This window comes from Lagopus muta, chromosome 6 (genome assembly GCF_023343835.1).
Source record: "Lagopus muta isolate bLagMut1 chromosome 6, bLagMut1 primary, whole genome shotgun sequence".
Taxonomy (NCBI): Eukaryota; Metazoa; Chordata; class Aves; order Galliformes; family Phasianidae; genus Lagopus; species Lagopus muta.
In genome coordinates, this window is record NC_064438.1 from 27,576,881 (window position 1) to 27,598,645 (window position 21,765).

The window sequence follows — 21,765 nt, forward strand, 5'->3', positions numbered from 1 at the left end:
GAAAAATCCAATGCACGGAAAAAAAATTACTGACAAGATAACACCTGGAAAAATATCATCAGGAGTTTAGATAGACCACAAAAAAAAGAAAAAAAGTCTTCAACTTTGTGATGCTGCAAACAACACAATTAGTTGTGGGACGTAGTGGCAGGGACCTCATATATGAGAAACAGGCACTGATGACTTATGAGCCCTTAAATCAGCACAGCGTCCAGCTCTGGGCAGTGCCCTTAGAGAGAGAGGTATGCCATTTGGCAAGAGTGCAGGAGAGAGCAAAGGGAACAGGCAGAGGTCTAGGAAACTTGATCTATGAGAAAATGCTGAAAGAATTCCATTTGTTTAGTCTAGGGATGACATTCAGTCTTCTGAGACTTAAAAGCTGTTATATTTTAAAAAAGAGATGGTCATAGATCATTTTTTTTCTTCCCCATGGGTATTTCAAGTAGCAAACAGTCTACTTAGAGAAGTGATATAAAAACACCCCAGCAATTTGCGCATTGGAAGAGCCAGAGGAATTGCTGTCCCCGTTTCGGGCACAGGTTGTACATTAGAGCTGCAGTTAGCTGGATAGGACCCTGAGCTGAACTGAGGAGGAACAAACCTGTTTTTTTCTGCTCTCCTCTCATGGGCCGATAAGCTCCAGCAGATCCTATATAATTGAGGCATCCTCCTTGCAAACACAGCCTGAAGCCTTCAAGAGATTTGAGCCGGTTTAAGTTTCCAGCCTTTGGGATCTGATCTTCCTAATGCATCTGTCCGCCACGTACAGCATGACAGCTGTAGCTGTGCAGTACCTTCTACTGCAGCTTCTAGCATGAGCAGAGAAAGTTTAGCACCAAAATGGAGCATTGTTTGGTTCTTTACATCAGGACAGCTCCTTAGTAGTAGAAATACTTTCAACCTCAGATGCTGCTTTTGTGACTTTGTGAGGAAGCTACCCAGAGTCCATGGCTTTCCTCTTGCAACTGCTCTTTTTTATTTCACATCACTTCTAAGCGCTGCTAGCTTGTGGCATACCTAACTTTGAGATAAGCCACCTGTCTGTGAACAGTCATTCATTTTCTCTATTCTCCTTTCTTGCTACACTCTTTCCATGCTGAGAAACGCTTTTCAATAAAATGAGAAGCCATAGGTGTTTCCACTGGAGCCTTAACATTACTGGGAAACTATTTTTCACTTCCACACCTGTTTTTAATAGTACTTGGAACAACTACCAGAGCAATTCTTGGAGAGTTTGCCTACCCCTGCTGGCTCGTCTATACACAGCACTTTTACAGTATTGTAAGTGTATAATTAATTATAGGACACCAAACAGAAAGCTTTTGAAAACTGTCACAGGCAGGTAAGAAATATTTCAGATTGGGCTACCTAATTAGAATACCATTCCTCTTTTATGCTACTGCTAAACAGTAGGAGAGGGGAGAGAAAGATTGCAGTGTGATGAGACTCTTCATGTAATGACACAACAGCTTCCTCCAGCAGCATCTAGCACTTGACTAAGAGGCAAAGGGAACTGCCTCCAACAGGAGCACTAGCACTCACTGCTGGACACCTGTCTCAAGCCAGGCAAAATGGTCAGGGTTTAGAAACTCAATGCCAATAGTGTACGGAACTCAGATATTTGACAAAGAAACAACACCCACCACATCTGTGTCAGAAGACAGCTCCTTTCCACAGTCCGGTTTGAAAGGCAAGGGAAAGACTACAGGGTGATACTATCTCTGAAGTCAGTATTTTTCCCAGAAGGATTTTGCTGACATTACATAGCCTTACGCCATGCAATCTGAGGGTCCCAACTGCAGAGAGACCTACTGCAGCTTTGTGCTATCAGAGCTTGTTCAGTGAGAACAAGAGAAGGCAGGAAAATGACAATGTCAGCAGGACCATGTTTCCCTGCATTACAATCGATGAAACAAGAAAAACGCCCTTCCATTCACGTGCCAACTTATATCTTCCTCTCTCATGTGCTCCAAGAGATTGAAGGCTGCTTTGATTTTTAAACACACAGTTCCATCTCTTCCTTGGCTGTGAGGGTGGGTTCTGTGCACATCCCTCTTTCCTAACTATTCACAGACAACCCTTGGGATATTCTACCAGGAGACCTTTCCTACTATTTACATGCCTTTCAAAAGCCTGAAAACACACAGCTAAGACACCTCTGAGTTGTACCACAAAATGTACTCACTGATCTCCATTGACCACCTTATTATGATGGCCTGGAAAAATGCAAAAACGTGAGGATCACAAAGAGGAAAGGAACATAAGGATAACAGCCTTTATTCATCGTCTCCATACAGAAATACACACAGCACTCTTAGAACATAACTCATGTTCTGAACACAACAGTTCTGTTAACATGAGGCTGGTGAAAGAGAACACAGCTGGCATTTACCTCAAATGTTCTACACTGCTCCTCTACAAGGATGGTCCTGCAGGACCTTGCACATTTTCCATCTTCCCTTGGTCTACTCACTCCATCTCTAAGCTCCAATGAATTCTAGAATATCTTTTCCATCCTAAAATGACAACAAAAGAAAGAAGCTTTCACAGGACAGATAGGGCTTTCCAATGGTTCTGATACATAGTTCGGGTCTTTCATAGCTCTTTTAGGTGATACCCACAGCTTCCTTGTATGATGTTGGGGCCAGCAGACACATTGGAGTGTACCACTGAACCAATTTTTCATTCAGTTGGCTTCTTGGAAACCTCAATTTCATAATTGCCAAACCTTAGCAGAGCTTTTGGTTTTGGGAGAGGCCTAGTAAATCTACGCTTTTCAAAAGGGAATGTAGGAGCTCAGGACCAACCGTTATTACCACTTCTCCTTATCTATGGCTCTTCAAAAATGCTATAATCTTTCCCTTGAAGTTGACAGGAACATTCCAAGAAAGGCAAGAAGGTATGTCAGTGTCAGTACATGTAGTCTATCAGCAGGCATCACTGTATGCTCAAATGGATGCCTGAAGTGCAGATCCAAGCACAAGTCTGTGTTAGTATATACAGTGAAGAACTTGCCTCAGTAAATGAATGTAATTCCTTTAGTATGAATCAGCTCCCACTAAAAAGCAAAACAAACTCTATAAAGTTGACCTCTCCTCTCTCCATTTGTCACTATAGGTTTCGGCAGTGCCTGGTGCTGCAATCTATTTCCTTTCCTTTTCCCCTCCAAATTTTTATTAATTTAACCTAAAATGCATTTGTTGGGGATTTGGTTTTTTTTTGTTGTTGTTGTTGTTTTGTTTTTTTATTTTTATTTTTTTTATTTTTATTTCATTTTATTTTACCTTGGCTTCTTACATCTTTGACACCTACTGCCCCCCCTCCTACTGCTCCCTATCCACTCTCCTTAACTGGCAGCTGTAGCAGTCATGACTCCATGTCTAGAGCAATTTGTTTTCTTTCTTTGGGGGATATGGAGGGGGGTGTGACTGAATTCTTTGGGAATGATTTATCACACAGCACTCAGGGGGAGCTCCATTTATTTGTCTAGCTGCATATGGTTTAACACCTATGGTTGCATGCCGCTTATTATACAATGTTATTTTTCCCACTTGTATACTTTGCACCTTTTCATAGAGCAGATTAACTGGTCCCCAGTGGCATGTTATTTATGACTTTGTTTGCTGGCTGTCTGGAAAGGGTCCTGGTCCTGCTTTCCCCTACCTACTTCCTTCTTCACCACACCTGTCCCACTGAGATTGTGGGAGAATCACACTTGGGTATGACGAATCAGACCTCCTCAGGACTTCCAAGAGGGAGAAAAAGACAAAGATCCCCCACGTAGCCATAAAGAGCAGTGGTTGAACCACAGATGAAGCAAGAAGGAAGGAGGGATAGCGCAAGGTAAAAACAATACTGCACATTATGTCTTCCAAGGAAGCACTAACTCAGCAGAGAAGAGCACAGCAATTTGCAGTGCAAACTGAAAGGAATTAGTAAGTTTTTGTGTAATAATCAATATCAGCTTCTCCTATCTTGCTTCATTTACAGAAACTAAATTAAAATGAATTCCTAAACAAAACCAACCACCCTCCAGACCACTAACAAACAAAACCCTCATTAAAAGGAAGGAGGGGAAGAGAGGAACACCATCAAGGTTTGAAGATAAGTATTTCTGACAGGTGGGACAGTAAAATGACAGATGTTAGCCCAATAGTTCTGACAGCTCAGAGGAGGACTATATTGGGAACCACCAACTCAAGATGCAGGAGGAGCTTGCAAACAGTAGAAAACACAACATCTTTCAGGCTCATGATTCCTTTTCATGAACTCTTGTTCTAGACATCATGTCTGACAGCTATGGGAAAGTTCACAAAACAGTGCTCCTAGGTGTTAAGCCCAGAGCAGAGGCAGGTACCAAAACATTCAGCAAGAAGGGCTGCGGTCCACGTGAGGATGCCATGTCCCCACACCAAAATGCTCCGGTTCCAATGTTACTGTAACGTTTTATTCAGATGTCACTAGATCATATTTGTGCCAATCCACCTCCCTTTCTCAATCTGTTTTCTGTTCAAATGAGATCACCTTTTGATTCCTCCGTTTGCTAGCCTGACACTAAGCAGTCACAGACTGTGGGGAAGAGCCTGCAGTCCTGTGATAGACATTCAGATAGTAACATTAACACAATGGCAGGGAGAGAGGCTGGAACTAAACACAACCAGTTTAGCAGAAGCAGAAAGTAGCAGAAAAGTAGCAGGAGGAGAAACAGAAGCCCATGGTCTCACATATCTTTAAATAATGAGGTGGGGAGTGCAGTGTGCCAAGACAGGACAGCTAAGGAATGTGGCTGAGAAGACAGAAAGGGATAAGCACAGGTGAGAAACTGCCCCCTTTGAAACAGTGCTTTGTTTTTCAGGAGTCTCATCTGAATCCATCTCCAGCTCCCTGGTCTCTGTGCTGCTCCAAGTTTCCAAGGCACAAGGAAATTTGTTTCAACTCCAAATAACAATACATTCAATAGGAACAGGTACAGTCTCTCCTCATTCTGGAAAATAATATAGGAGTTTTCAAGCTCCTTGAACTTAGTCCTCACTACTAAAAATAAAAAGCCTACTAACAAATCAAACAAATTTTTGCCTACTTTTTGGCATATTCCACCAAAACTGCCATTTTCTTTCTTAAGGGCAAATCAGTAGACCCTGCCTTGATAGATGCTGGTTGGCCTCATGCAACAATCTGACATGGGAGGAATTGCATCAGTTCTCAAAGTAGGTGGCTTAAAAGCAGACTCCTTGCTAATGTACCTAGCAAGATCCCATGTGCCTAGCAAGGAAACGTGAGTATACTTCTGCGAGCAACCACTACCCCTGATCATTAGGAAAGTCATGTAGGAAAATGGTATCACTTCTTAGATGAGTACTGGAGGGAGCTTCTGTGAGGTTTTCTCACTTTTTGTTTTCCTCTCCTGAAAGTGGGGGGAAAAAAATGAGATAAAGCAGACAAACAACAGAACCTGAGTCCTGATAATACACCTAATTTAACCACATTCCACCTCACTGTGCATAGTTTTGGAGATGAACTACATTGTCATGCCCCACCTGAAAGTACACAGGCTTCCTTTGGGGTGGCTGGCATATTTGCTTCTTCTTCTTGCAGGAGTACGTACAGACATACATCTTGCAAGCTATTTCTCTCTTTGATAAACTCTGAAGTTTGGACACCATGTGAATGCAATTGGAAAAAAAAAAAAAAGGAAGGTAAAATACCACCACTCTTGTTTTCAAAGCTCTTTTACACTTACAATCCTGTCTTCTAAGAGCTTCAAACAGCAGAAATCTCACATAAGATGCTTGCATGATGCCTGAGTACCAGAGCTGAATAGAACAGGCCATGTGGAGTTGGCTCCCATTCAACAAGCAAGATTTTGAAATAAACAGCTACTATTATTTTTTTTTTTAAACTAGGCACACACAAACCTGTCTTCAGCTGCTAACCTTAATGTATTACTCATTCTTCCTCTTCAATAACGTCATGTTCAAAGCCCCTGTGACTACAGAATATTTACTTGAGGCTGCTACTGCAGCTTTCTCTAGAGCTGTTTATTTTTCCATGCATGAGCTCATTACATCACTCTGTGGTTTTCTTAAAGGTTGTCAGAGTAAGCTGGATATAGGCTGGAATCTCTTGCTAATCAAAACCAAATCACTAAGTAGCACAAATGAATTTGGAGATAACCCAACTTTGGAAATGAGGAACAACCATGGATTCTTCAGTGGAGACGGGGTGCTCCCAAACAGGCTACCATCAGATTCATATACTTGGAAGCTAGATTAATTATCAAGTGCTTCCCTAGAGTAAAAACTATTTTAAAAAAATCATTTGGATTGTTCTAGGCTGGAGTTTATTGAGAGGAGGAGTACAAGTTTGAAACTTAAGAAGTAGTATGAAAAGGTAATCCTACCCGCCCTGGTTGGGGAATGGCCAATGCAAAGGTCCCATCTGTATCTCTTCCTGTCCTGGCAGCATTAAATATAAATGACACATTACAAAGGCAAGTGCTAAATAATAGGCTTAGTTTGGGGGTTGTGTGTGTGTGTGTGTGTGTGCGCGCGCATGGGTGCACACACTTGGAAAAGGTGGAAATCAATTCAAGCCAAACAAACATCAAAATATTTCTGTCATCCTGCCACAGCAAACAAAATATTGTGTTGATCTAGATGTTCTCCTTACCTTAAAAAATTAAAAAAAAAAATTTAAAAAGTGAATTATGGGTTTTTAAGATTCACAAAAAAAGCAAAAGGCTTAATTAGTAAATGTACAAACAGTTTTTCTCCTACGTAACAGTCTAGATGTTACAGCATGTTCACATTTTTATTCCTGCCTTTGGCTTTCAACCTGCATCTGACCCCAGTAAGAAAGAGATCTAGTCATCATTCAGAAGGTGGACTGGGATAAAAGCATTAGCAATCCCTCTTAACAATGTTCTGCCTAACACAGAAAAATTCACTGGCAAAACATCTGGAAACATATGGTATCTCAGTCAAGTACTCTGATCCCTAGCTTAATTAATATTTACACATATTACACAAAATGTAAATGCTCCAAAACAAAGGCTGTTTCTGGAGAACCTCTCCTTTTCATTCACACCAAATGGAAAGTAGAACACCTGGATTTCAAATACAGCTCGTGTGAGATACAGACTGTACATGTAATATAGGTATTTTCTTTTAGAAGGAAGCAGAGGAGTCGCTAATTCTGCAGTGCTCAACAACCTGCTGGCTGGTTCATCCTGAAGGGATGCAGGAAATTCCAACTCAGACTGCTTTCACTTCTGCTATCTCAGTAACAAGAAAGTCCTATCCACCTCTACTACCAAGATGGATACAACAAATTCTGCAAATCTTCCCAACTTCCTCACTTCCATCAGGTACACAGCCACACAGATGTTAATAGATACAAGGCCGAGACACAGTACAAGGACCAAAGCCTTGCTGGGAGGTGCTACTAACAACAATGTTGGGAGTACTGCTGCTATGCTCCCTTTTCTTTGGGACAGTTGAAGTATTGAAGAAAATATTTCCATCTCCTCAGCCTTTTCTTCCTTGCTCCTCCTTTTCTTCCCTTATACATACCCAGAAACACACCACAGACTCTTAGCTAAAGGCAGCTGAAAATATCACTAAAATGGATGGTTAGGCAAGTGATTTACTCAAAGGTTTATTCTAGAAGCCTTCACTGAAACACAAAATTAACCAGAAAGAGAATGATAGCAAATTATAGAGACTACTTATCTCAGTACAGCAATTCTTACATTCTCCTCTCAGTCAGTATAGTCATGGCACTAGCTTTCCAAGATGTTCAATGGTAGTGCTGATCAGAAATCAGAAGTGTGTCGAGCATTTATATCTCAAGCTGCTAAAGAACAAAAGCAGTTAAAAACATCCCCTAATTTTGCATGTCTGTTCCGTGACAGCTAACCATCTTCATCCAAGAGAAATTTGAAGATATTAGAAAAAATATTCTAAATAATAATCGCTCTTACTGGCCCTTTGCTATTTGATCCCACCAACCCTATATTGTCTTTTAGCATACAGGACAAGGGCCAAGAATGAAAGGTACCAGAGGGAAGACTAGGTTTAGTTGGCTGAAAGAAAGACTAAAATACCTCACAGCTCTTATCAGCTACTCCGTAGTCCCATTTTGATGAGGCAGCATTTCTTGATATCAGTAACTCATTGTAAGAAACAGAGATGACTGCATGGCCTGGTGTGGAAACTTGGGTCTAAAACTGGCAGCTCAGACTCTTAATGAGATCCTACAGCAAATGAGTGCCTGTTAGGGCCATAAGAAAGGCTGAGTCAGATGAACCACACATCTCCTTTTAGCATGCTGCAGAAACCACCTGTTATGGAAATCTTGAATTTTCCAGAAGACCATTTATTTTTGATTTGTAGCTTGTACCCACAATGATCTTGCTTGAATACCAGAAATGACATCATAACTAATTGGAAAAAAAAAATTTGGAAAATGGGTAAGTTCACAAAATGAACTCGTTCACAAACAGAACTCCAGCTTATATGAGACAGCTTCCTCAGGAAACACTTGAACAACATGAAAAGTAGCCTACTTTGACTCTGCCACGCCAAAGGGTGGGAGACAGGCTCTTGAGTAAAAGATGTTCCCACTCTTGGGTCAGTTTGTAACCTACCAGAACCCATATCTGGGAAATCTTATTTTCATCACAGCTACCGGTTTGCTGCATAACAAGGAAAGCTGATCCTCAAGATAGGTAGGACCCATTACACAGGATTTTTATATTAAATTTTTACCTTCAATTGCATTGTGAATAGAATGGTTGTGCAGGTAGCTGACAAAACACAAGCTGCTTTTACTCTCCAGTGAAAAACATCCCTAGAGAAGATCGTAAACTCTACTACATTATCTGAAGCTTTTGGATGGTAAGTTCCTACACAGACTACCCTACTGCAAAGACAGGAGGTGAGGCACAGAAGACTTTTTAAAACTGGGGTCTGGACAACATTGGGTCTCTTCCTGAAAAGAGCTCTTCTCCATGCTGCAGCAAGACAACCATGGTCTAGTCTTGCTTTCACTCTGCACTGGAGAACAGGGAGGGTAAAGGAATTATAGAGGGCCATGAACTCTCCTGGCTAATTCAAAAATACCATGTGACCAGCTACTTCAAGTCAGCATAGTTTAACTGTTCTGGAGACTAAAATTATTTGAATAATTGTTCTAGTAATACATCATTTTGTAGAACACATGCAATAGCAACAGCTCCCACTGAAACCCCAGAGCAAACTCATGGCTTCTTAAGCCAATTTTCTTCTTCATGTGCCTTTCATCTTCTCACATTCTTCCACATTAGTTAAAACATATCAAACAGAAACCATACTTACTCTCACTCTCCTACTTAATTCTCCTTCGAGTTTCTTGTGATTTCAGTTACTTCACACAGTTACATGCTCATTTCCAATCTCAAGTTCTACAGTTTAGCTTCATATCTTGCTGTTTTCCTCTTTCTCCATCCCACTCATAGTTTTTTTTTTTTTTTTTTTGCTTGGATCTTCTCTCATCCTCTCTACTGCCCATAAAAATCCAACAATAAATTACGCCCAGATATAGGTAACTTACTTTCTCCTGTGAAATAATGCAACAATTTCTCTAGTAAAATATACCCCCTGCAGAGAAGAATCTCGAAGTTGCAAGACGACCCTCAATGGTATTTTCTTATCTGCCTAGATCAAATCCATAGCACAGATCTCAAAGACAAACACATCAATTTGCAAGTCCATGAGAAACTGCTGAACAGCAAGTAAAACAAAAGTTGAAAACTGGCTAGGATAAATTTTCAGATGAAGAAATTAGAGGTTCCCTAGTTCTGGCAAGGGAAACAAACACCCCTTGTGGCACATCTACAGTGGCCTTCTGGACACAAAAAATGCATGCTGTCTGAAATTATTTCATAGCCTGCCCTTCAAGTCCTGCAATACAGATCCAGTCATATAGGTTACAATGAAAAAAGAATGAAACAAGGAAAGAACATAAGAAATGTCAGTCTAGTTTAAAAAAAAAAAAAAAAAAAAAAGAAAAAAAAAGAAAAATTAGAAAAAAAAAAAAGTTTAAGATTGAGCATTACCTGAATTCCTTATACTGGAGCTGTTCAGTTTGGAATCTTTGATGACTAAGTGCTTAATCCACAGGGTGGGTGCTGTGATTTCTGAAAGAGAAAAAATAACTGCCTTAAAGAAACTGCAGCAACTGGTGAGTACACATGGTCATTATTTGTGAGGACAACATGTTTGCTACACTCATGACTTAAATGATGCATTGTCTCTGTAGACATCAGCTAACCCCCTGGTGAAGCTTCCCATCACATAAAAGCCAGTATTTGTAAATATGCCACAAGGTTATCTCATTATCTTCACCTTCCAAAGAGTGCCTCACTACTGGAAAAACATTATTGTCTCCTTCCAGCTCCCATTTCTTAGCCAAATTCTCAAGTCTATAGCCTTTCTCTTCAATACTTAGTTAAGTTGTGTTTATGTCATATACTGGTTTCCACCGAAGTGTATATGAAATCCAGATAAAAAAAAACCTCAACCCAGACTTTAAACAGTCAGATTTTAACGGTTTTAACAGTTCAAGCATAATTGACCACAGTTTTGTCAGATCCCTAAAACAAGCAACAACAAAACACAAATAGAAAAGAAAAAAAAAAAGAAAAAAAATATTTTTTTGAAAGGCTTCAAGGGAAATTTGTTAAAGAAATAAGTTCTGGTTTTTAAAAAGTCTTCTAATGAACTACAACCAAGATACCAAAACAAATTTGTGATAAAAGTGCTTAAGAGTTCCTCCTCTGCAGTGTTACAATCAATTTCAGAGCACAGCAGAACCTGCCTTAAGCAACACCTTATGGAAATGACAAAACAACAGTATCTGAATAGAACTTACAGCAAAGCAGTACTTGGTACCATAGAGTTCCTAAACTGACATTTTCAGCATCAAACATTTTCCAGTTTCCACAAGAGCATGCTTTACACACTAGATCCTGGAGTTTGTCTTAAGAAGTTCCTCTAAGAAGTTTTTACAAGAGCTTTCCTGCTGTTTTTGACATTTACATGGACCTGCTCAGCAAGGGAGAAACTGGCTGACAACAGGAGAAACTGATTACACATTAAAAGTGCACAAAGGAAAAATGAAATTTTGCCCTGCCTATATGTTTTCAGTTACACTGGACTGTAAATATTATTGTAATCATGCTAAGGGCATTTTTTTTATAAGACGATACAGGTTGAACATTGATAGATATCCCAGCAGTAGTAGAATTTTGCTTAACAAAGACTGCCTTATCTGCAAGTTTCAATACACTATTGTATTATCAGTCATTATGTGCTCCTATAAAATACATATACCCACATATTTTTGGATTTTATATTTTTTGATAGCCACATCAAATAAAACATTGGACGAAGGGGTAGGAAAGGCAGAAGGGCAAAATCACAAAAGGCCATAAAGCAAAGTGCTGGATCCAAACTCCCAAATTTGTGATGAAAGTTAGCTCTGGCTCTGCACTACATCTACGTCTACAGATGAAAAGGAAGGGATAACTGAATTTAAGGGATGACAAAAAATGGGTCAGGGCCTATAGAGACACAGTAATGTATATATTTAAGTGAGGCTGACAGCTGCAGGAAAAGGAATCACCAGTAAAGGGAGAAAGGAAAAGTAAGCAAACCCTTTGGGATCTATCATAAAAATGTATTTTCAATCCAGTTAACCCAGATAGTTTTTGGGCTACAGAGAAGCAATCTAGATTAATTACTCCTCTGAACAACAGATCTGTGGAAAGAGTAGATTCCTATTGTGTTAAGAGGTGAAATTTCTGAAAAGATAAGGCACTCAAAAAGGCTATTCTTTAGGAAATGAATATAATTTGCATGTTAAAAATAAATCGAGGTTGGATGTAAAGAAAATTGGGCCTAGGAGTACTAGAGGAATTTTAAAATTGTTGTATGGGTTGGTTCTTTTCTTAATTATTTTATTTATAACTAAAGCAAGGGCCACTAAAACATTTTTTTGTAGAGAAGTATCTTGCCCTAAGAGGATAATCACTATAAAATCATTGAGATCTGTACAGTAATGCAGTTAAAAAAATTTCTGAAGAGATGGCTGCTTTATGATTGAAATCTTGGACAGAAGAGTTTAAGTCATCTGATCTGCACTGTTTGTAGCTCCGGCACCGCTTTCTTACACCCTTTGGAATAAGGGTAGGGAGCGAGTGGGGAAATTACTTTGTCAAAAACTTGAATACCCATAATCCTCTAATGTAGGTGAAAGCATAAAAAAGGTAAGTCTTCATCTAAGAGATGCTGAACTCCAATAGGTAGTACAAGTTTCAGGAGCAGCTGAGCATATTTAATGCCTTTTGAAATAAGTCATTCTCCAGTTGCTTGAGGTAGGCATTCAAAAACAGAACATGGAAAGAAATTCACATTTTTATTGTCCATTCATCTTTTGTTAACAGGTCTACTCTGGTTGCCTGACACTGAATAAAGTTCAGAAACCCAAAAGATATTTCAACCCCAAGTACACAGGAATTGAATAAGATTTGGACACTAACTCCTTTGAACATCTACACAGAGTCCAGACCTGGTAGGTGAATGCTCTAAGCTTTTCTGTCATCTGACGCTTGCATCTGACACCAAGTACATGTCGTTCCTCAAGAAGAGCTACCTAAGATACTGGGTGACAAATCTGGTGCAGCACTGTGATGTGGTTGCTCAGAGCGAAAAGCCTGTTCAGCAAATCACACTGAGATCTCCAGTTCACCTTCTGCTCAAGACAGGATCATCTATGGGATCAGACCACGCTGCTCATAGCTTTATCGAACTGCCTTGGAAAGGAAGGGCAGATCACACTGTCTCCCTGGGAGACCTCCTCCATTGCTAAAAGTTTTTCCGTATATTCAGTCTGAATACATTTTTTCGTTTTTTGACTCCGATCTTCTTATCATGCATTACTGTGCAGAGCCTGCCTCTGTCTTTTAGTTAGCCTTCTTGTAGGTACTGGAAGGCTCCTATAAGGTCAGCCTTAAGCCTTCTATTCTGTAGCGTTCTTACACTCTTCCTGATTTAAGAAATCAATGCAAAAGTTTTGGATTGAAAATACTTTTCATAAAAGATAGCACAAAGTGTTTTCAGATGTTGTCTGTCACCATAAGGACCAGAAAAGGTCTGCACACTGCAATACTTCTCAATAACTTTGCCCAGTTCTATTTAAAATGACCAAAATGTAGAGTTGCTTCTAGAAGGATTTTCTGAACAGGCTGTTTTAACCAGCTTAGCTGACTCCTGCGTTTTACAAGTGCATTCTCTCCTTTGAATACCTATGGGCACTCCCTCATGGGAAAATTTAAAGACCAAAAGCATGCTGTGATTGCAGACAGCAATTTAATAGAACATCAACTTGCTGCCAGAAGGAACTTTCCTTTGATATAAACAAGAGACAGTTAACTAGGCTTTACTCTCCACTGTTTGAGAATGCTTTTTGTTGCGAAGACTTTGTTTTGTTTCATAAAGCTCGTAAGAAGATTCTTACATACATATGATTTCTAGAAATGACAGGACTACAGTACCTTGGTATTAAATAAGCTTGTTCTAGCAACATCACACATCCCATTCCTACCTTCCATTTGCTCAAGAAGGCAACAAGTATCACTCTTGCTCACTCTTACTCTTGCTCAGAAGTTTCCAATTCTGCCTTTAATCCAGGTTAAAATCCAGTAAACAGGTCACATAATGGCCTAGACTTGAGCCTCAACTGCTAATAGGCCCATTAATTACCCAAGGACCAGTATCTCTGTTGGTAAATATTTGTTTGTACATTTAAAAAGCTTGATGACAGCCATTTTATCCTTGTTTCAAGGCTTCCAATGGACTGAAGTCTGATATTTTGAGACAATATAATTACAAAACTAGCCTATTTGAGAAAGAAGCTGCCTTGGTGGGCTATGAATTAGGAAGACCCAGGACACTGACTTAATTTGCTCAGATAGTATGCACATCAATGGAAGTAATTACTAAAAAAAGAAATCTCTCAGCAATTTTCTTCCAAGTCAGTGTGCAAAAGCTGTGGCTTAGCACTGTCCTCCCTGTAGTTATGCTGTAATGCATGGCAGAGGTTACAAAACTTGCAGCATCAAAAGGGTGAAGAGAGCAAGGGGAAAGTACAACCTAAAGGAAGTTCCCATTTCTGACTCAATAGACATTTTTTAGCCATGACACCTTTTCCTCCAAGGTTATCCCAGGAATTTGTTCAACTACTGTTATTGTTGGATTCCAGGGGGGAAGAAAAGGATGTAAAAGGATTAGGGAGAATGCCTGAGGTCCCAAGAGCACTGTGAAATTTGGATAACTTATGAGATTCACTGGCTTTTCTGCTTTGCAGGATAAACAAATTGTTCAAGTCATAAACCCTAGGGAAAAGAACAAGGGAAGTATCTTTTTCACTGTTTTTTGTTGTTGTTGTTTCGTTTTGTTTTGCTTTTTCTTAAAGAAAGGATGTTCTTACCTTCTCCATCAAAAATGGGCTGGGTTTCCATGGTAGGCGTTGGCTTCGACCCATCATCTGAATTGAGAGTTAAAAAGAACCGAAAAGAAACTACCATTATTGAGGTAAATACTATCTACTCTCCAGTACTGTTGAATGTTTGGGATTTGTACATGGCCCGGCCAAGTCCAGAAGAGAGAGAAGACAGAAAGAACAAAACACAGTCAGAGTTTATGCTATCAGCAGTAACATTTTACATAGCAAGCATGCACAGACTACCCTTAGAAGCCTCCCTCCCCTCCCTAGCCCTCCACAACCACCAGTACAAATCACCTAGTAGTTCTATTTGCTGCAGTGACCAGGCAATCACCATTATGGTTTAAGTGGCTACATCTCACACAAGTCATTCCTTGTGACAGCAGAGGACTAGGGATTGCTGCCCTGTTGTGTCTTTCTCATTATTCTATTTGTTCAAAAGAAAAACTATTCTTCTGATACTTACCTGTGCAGAACCAGGCACCAGTTTTCATTGCAGAGCTGTTAGAAAGGGATGGTCAATAGCAAATCTTGTTTTCTTACAATATCAAGGTGTTCTCTAATAGCAATGCTGTGGCAGTGCCTTCTAATTGAAAAACTGTGGAGAAACCTTCTGTGCAAGAATGCTCCATGTCTTCTCCACAGGTCTTTCATAATTAAAATCTTCAACCAACATAGATTCCGTAGGAAACATAAGTCACAAAATGTAGAGACAGACTACAGGAAAAAGTGTTCAGCTTACACTCAGTTTGGTCCAATATGACTGACTATCCATTACATCAACAGAAACAGCTTGAATTCATTGGATGCTCATAGGGATCTGAATTTCAAAACCCAGCCTGGATCATTATTACACAGCCCTTGAACAATGGAGAGCACCAAGTGAACATTCCCACAATCAAATGTTTTGGCTAAGCAGGCACAAACTGTATAGGAAAGTGTTTTGTTACACTGCAAGATCAAAATATAGAATATTGTCCAGATATAAACTAAGAAGGTAATCAGTCTAGAATTGCTTTTGGTGGAGGTTTTTGATGTTTATTTTTCTTTCTTTCTTTCTTTCTTTCAGAAAACAGTGGCTTTAAAAAAAAAACCACAATTTGTAACAACCATTTTCTCAAGTATTATGGACAAAGACGACACTAGGCATCAGGAAAGTGGGCAACAATCTACAATGGAGAACTGTACAAGTACAGCACAAATCATTTGGAAAGAGGAGACCACGCCAGAGAAGACAAGTTACCACCACCTTTAAGGCTGTATCAGATGCACAGGACAGAAGTCATCTGAGGGAAAGGCATACAAGACAACTCCTGTAGCAACAACTGCTCTCTGGCTTCCCTTTATTGGTTGTGATTACACCAAAGAATCAAAAGACCACAGAAGGGAAGGGGATGGGCTGAGATGGAAAACAGGATGGCCTGTAGATCATTTTTCAATCAAAATCTGCATTTGCAGTTTTATAAAGGGAGTAAAAGATTGAAAACATCTTCCTCACAGCATTAACTTTATGTATTTCCACATAAAACCATCTAATTCACAGAAAGCAGAAATGTGCTGGTAATTCCATTTCAGCCTTAGAGATATACTGAAGAAATGAACAAAGGAAAACCTTTAAGACCTTTTCCCTTTAAGTAATTTTCCCTCTCAGGTTTTTTTTTTTTTTTTTTTTTTTTTTTTTTTTTTTTTTCTCCCCTATGCTTGCAGTTAAGCATTAAAACAATTTGGGAGAGAAAATACTTACCATTTTTCAGTTAACTCCTGTTTTGAGTCTCCCTGTTATTGGGTATTACCAGTAACATAGACAAGCAGTAATTTTGATTCAATGTTTAAGCAAGTGATCTCTTGGAATAATTCCCTGATTTTTTATTAAGTTACAAAAAAGAACATCTTGCCTTTTAAAGGAATCTTTGGATAAAAGTAAATAGCTGATCTTCACTTCTTTTTTCTTTTTTTGTTGCCAGAATAGGCTGCTCGGCTCACACAAGATACCTCAGAAGCCACAGTGATCGCTTTTTATGTATTTAGGGTAACACTTAATGATGTAATGAAGAGGTAAACAATATGTTATCATGGAATCACAGAATGGCTTGGGTTGAAAGGCACCTTAATGATCATCCAGCTTGCCCAGGGCCCATTCAACCTGGCCTTGAATGCCTTCAGGGATGGGCATGCACAGCTTCCCTGGGCAGTAGTGCCAGGGCCTCATTGCCCTCTGAGTAAATAATTTCCTCATAATATCTGACCTAAATCTACCCTCTTTTAGTTTAAAGTCATTATCCCTTGTCCCATCACACAATAGGCTTTACCTGCTCAACCTAAAACTACAAAAGATACTCATAAAGCAACTGAAAGGCAAATAATTCATAAGTTACGTAAAATAAGAAGAGACCTGGCATAAAGAAATTACCAGTATGATAATAAGTTAATTCCTATTGTTTGCATGAATGCTTCTGCAGCAAATAATTACAGAACTGCTCCTCAGATTTAATACAGCAACCCAGGAGCCAACAATGGAAAAAAAATTAGATGTGGATCTGAGCCACAGCACTTTTTATCCAAACCCTTATGTGAACTTTGGCAGAACTCAGGATGCTTCAGGTTCAGGGGATTTCTTTATGGCTCATCTTTCTGTCTTTACCTGTGTGTGCGTGAAATTGGGAAACTCACTTAGAGAATAAGAATTCTCCACTTTTTTTTTTTTTTTTTTAAACAAAGGCATCCATTAAGCTATTAAAGGGTATTAAACATTGACAGAACAAATGCAGAAAACAGACAAAAATACCAAACTAACCTTTGAGCTGTGTTGTTTTTTTGTTTGGTTGGGTTTTTTTTTAATGATCATCTCACTACACTTTAGGAAAAACATGACCATTTCCTCACTCAGTTACCAAGGCCAAGTTGTCACTAAAACTATTATTGAAGCAGCACCCAGAACATTGTTAAACATTTTGCAAATAGAGGAAAGCAAAATCATTCCCTTGTTCAAGTACACAGTTCTTTCATCAAACACACAAGAAAGAAGTGCAATAGACAAGAGCTCTGTAATTACATCTACCATATTTCAAAAATCAAAAGCTGGGGATATTTCTGATTTTTTTTTTTTCCAAAGGTCATGAAATAGCCACATTAAAAACAAACAAACAAAACAACATATGCACTTTATTAAAAATATCCTGCTCAATTTTCAGCTGGCAGCTTGTTAACTCTGAGACTGCCAGGCCTATTTCTTAAACTGGGCAACTCTCAGTAAGTCTCTATTAAAAACTGGTTTATGACAAAAATTTTCACTGCCATTCCCTTTGGGCAGAAGAACAACCCTAACACTTGTCCACTCTCATATGATTACACATCTCTCTTAATACACCATTCATAACCCTAAACATCTGTTCCACTGGCCTATTTGCTCCTGGTAAACACGAAACAAGTTCTATTTCGCATACCTAGAACTTTGAACAAATAGCTTGTACTGCTCAGACAAGCATTTCAAAAGGGAATAGAAAAGCCAATCTATTTTGGAGACCTAGAATCTCTTGTGATATTACAAGATGTACAGTACACGGTTACTTTGGAGCCAAAGGTCAGGAATTATGTTCATCAGGTGTGACATTCCTTTCTTCAGAAAACACTCAAATTCCACACTTCTAATAAAATGATGTGGACCTACAATAGTTGCTTATGCAGAGCTTGTCAAACATAGGGAGATCAATGAGGTAAAGTGAGTGCATCCTAATCTCCCTAGATGGCAGTGCTTCCAGATAAGGAACAAGGTACGACAGAATCAAAGATAAAATCAGATGCAGAGTATTAAACAATATTTTTTTTTTAATAAAATTACATGTAGAATATTCTCAGAGCCCTGATGAAGAGTATCCTTTTCTTCCACATTTTACAACCCAGTACAAAAATCCACTTTTGTTTTCCAGACAATCACTGACTACAGACAGCATTATTCAACAGAACACCTCTTATGGGACAGGGTATGAAAGCCACAGAACTCCTTTTCCAGCAAGCCTCCATTTTCCTGGGGCAATCTTCAAAAATTGAAAATTTTTCTGACTCAATTGGTACCAAACTAAAAATGGTGTTTTTACCTTATCTCTGTCTAGAGCAAAATAGACAGGTCCAATATCCTTTTCCAAGTCACTTTCACGTTAAGATACCATGGCCATAAGGCAGTAGACCACTTGCACTACCATAAGACAGAAGCTCACGAGCTTACAACCAGCTTACTTTGTGTTAACTCAACAATAACTCAAACCAGTGACAACTACCTGCATGTCCAGATACACTGCTAGTGGTGGGCAGGAACTCCTAATGGTGTCACTAAGAAGATTCTTCTCTCTTTTACCCTTGTCCTTGTTGAATATCTAGCAAGCATCCATATCTAGAATTACAGCAGTGTATGCCGGGGCTGAGAGATGAGGGGACTCAGTTCAAGTACAAGATGACTGTTAAAGTGATCTTTATACTCTGAACTACGGACACTAAGAACATGAGCAACTTAAGTTATGGCAGGAGAAAAGTAAACTCCCTGACATAGGAAGAGCATAAACTACTACGGAAAAATATGAAGTAACTATCCACTGCTCCAGTTCACTGCTTTTGCCAGAAGCATCACTTAATGGAAGCTGGACAAAGGGGAAAAGACAATTGAATAATTCTTCTATATCACATCCCCTACCCAGGAAAATACTCACTGTAAAAGTCACCTGTATACTTGCATCACCATGCTAATGGATTAAAATCTATTCTCTTTCTAAGCAATCTCACATCTTTAGTAGATCACCTCTTTTACCTTTACTGGCATCCATGAGACACTCTGCTCACTTAACTCATTTTAAAGAGTGCTAGAGTGTTTACAGGATCAATTGTCCCCTCGTACAAAATCTAGTCTTTTCATAGGTCTACAGCTTGAACAGCGAAGGTAGTAAGAGTATGGCAACTTTAAATGCTCTGTGCTAGGAGGGGGCAAGCCCGTTTTCAGTCTCCAGTGATTTCTCCACAGATCACCACCCATTCTGATGTGCCATTGCAGAACATAGCTGAGGCCAAATAGGCAACTTAGAGCACAACAGAAACTGTGTTTAGACTGTACAGGAGTTCTGTACAAAAATACATGTCCCTTCCAGTATTAATCTGGTAGAGCAAGTTGTTGCCTTAATGATAGCCCTTTCCTACACCAAGTGAAGCAGTTTCAGCAATTTGTAATCAATCTAATAGCCAACACAACTTTTATGCGCAGACAGATTTTGCCAATATAAATGCATAAAGTTAACATTCATGCCAAAAAATGAGAAATTCTTACGATCCAGCCAAATCAAGATAATTTCTTGCCAAATAGCTCAAACAGAAATGCAGCAGTGCAGAGAGACCTCCCTGACAAGTTTTCACACCCTTTCCACTTCTATGCATGTAGATTCCACAGCTGTTAGGAAAAAAAAAAACAACTTTCAAAACCAGATTAGTGAAAGTGAGTTCTCACTCTTCACTGTCTTCATTTTAAGAAGGGAGCAACAGCATGTTCAGTTCAAGTGTAACAACCCACAGATGCTTGGAGACAGAACGTGAAGAAGTTTTGCTTGTTTTTCAAGGTGAAAATATACCCAGCAGAAAGGCCTTAAGGAGCTCTAACTACACAGGCTGATTAGCACAGTCACTGCAGTGATTTTTCCTTCCCTATATCAACAATTATGTTCGCTGTACCAATGCAGGCTGCTCCTGCACTGCGCACTGCAGGCAGCACCCAGCCAGGACTAGGAGCCTTCCAGGGCGCCTTCTGGAAGCCATTAGTTCCCCCCCACCCCCTCCTCACATCTCCCTTGCAGGTGCGTCAACATGAAAAAAGCCACTCAGGCCCCAAGGACTTTGTGGTCCAATGCATTTGTGGTCGGTGCATTTGTATGGCAGTACCATTCTTTGCACTGCCTGTCCCACGCACAGACAGCTGGAAGCAACTCTGACCCCCATGACACAATTCAAAGCCTCCTCTGTTTGGCTTTTTGATTCCTGATTGACACATTCACTGCCAGGCGAGATAAATGCTGCTGAGAGGACAATGTTCATCTGCTCCGACTATTCTTGTGAAGGACTTTTTTAGAATAATAAACAAAAAACATCGGTGCACTTAAGTGTCTGAATAGAGCTGGAGATAGACAGAGAGCAACTGGAGTGCTTTACAGAGGCTGGCAAGTCGATTGAAGAGTTAATTGTCTGGGTGTACAATGAGTTTATTCTGACTGCAAACAAAGAGCTCTCTCTTCCTGCTCCTGGTCCTTCAAAAGAAAACGTGTCAAAAAGGCCTGCAGCAGCACCCTGTGTGAACAGTGCTGCTCTGGTCTCTGGGATTCCGTGCTTTAAAACTGTAGAATCCTGAGATTCAGATAGTATCTCTGTAAAATGTCGTGTTATTATTTACTGTCTGACTTCTCAAGCTACTCCTATAGTAATTAGCCAAAATAAACCTGCCCTCTTCTTATTCTTTACAGCTTTCAGCAATCAGCTCCCTTTGAAAAATAAAGGCACAGCGAAAAACTACCTTTCAGACCCAATGCTGGGGACACTTTCCCCAGGATGAGTTCCAGTTTTATATTATTTGAATTGCTCCATTTAATAGGACTCCAATTTAACAAAGCAAGTTGCCCTATGTCTCATACTTGGGAAGATACAGAACCCCAATCCACATCTGGACCTGCATTTCAGAGCTTGCACTATAATAGGTCAAACCAACACAATGTCCAAACACACCCCCTGCCTCTGGGAAAGTTCAGATCCAGATTCAGATTTGAACTCTGCAGGTTGAACCAAGCCCTATGGTAATTACCACTTAAATACCTGACTCATATAAGTTATGCAAACCTTTCTGGTGAGGAAAAAAAAGTATCTTTCTATTACTGCTGTACAGAGAACAATGCAGAAATGAAAACTAAGCCCTTATACTTTACTATTTTGATGACAGAGCTTCTACAGATTTTAGTGCCAGTGTGGAGAAAGGCATAAATGTTGTTCTAGGAAAAAGCAGCATCCATAAAAGCTTAGATAATTAAGCTTTCTGGTGATGTTAAGTTTGCTGCAGTACTTGTAGAAAGTTGTTATTTTAACCAGTTACAGAAATGTAGCATTTCAAAACATGTTTTTCCCCAGGTATATGGGCACGCTACCAAGAAAAAGACAAAGCGAGAACTTGAAAATAATTACAGCTAGCATTCAGAGTACTTATCT

At 39.6% G+C, this 21,765-nt stretch overlaps 1 protein-coding gene across 6 annotated transcripts in view; it reads right to left on the reverse strand.

Annotated features, from left to right (window-relative positions):
• The window catches only part of SMOC1 (SPARC related modular calcium binding 1), a 165,946-nt gene that overhangs the window by 38,940 nt on the left and 105,241 nt on the right, over window positions 1–21,765 (reverse strand). For 4 of the 6 annotated variants that reach the window (XM_048949787.1, XM_048949782.1, XM_048949783.1 and 1 more), the window contains exons 6-7: window positions 14,530–14,619; window positions 10,097–10,177 (exon numbers count right to left, since the gene is read on the reverse strand). In XM_048949787.1, the coding sequence (XP_048805744.1) occupies window positions 10,097–10,177; window positions 14,530–14,619 (171 nt within the window). The remainder of the gene's footprint in view (window positions 1–10,096; window positions 10,178–14,529; window positions 14,620–21,765) is intronic. The other 2 variants (XM_048949786.1, XM_048949784.1) reach the window with 1 other exon arrangement.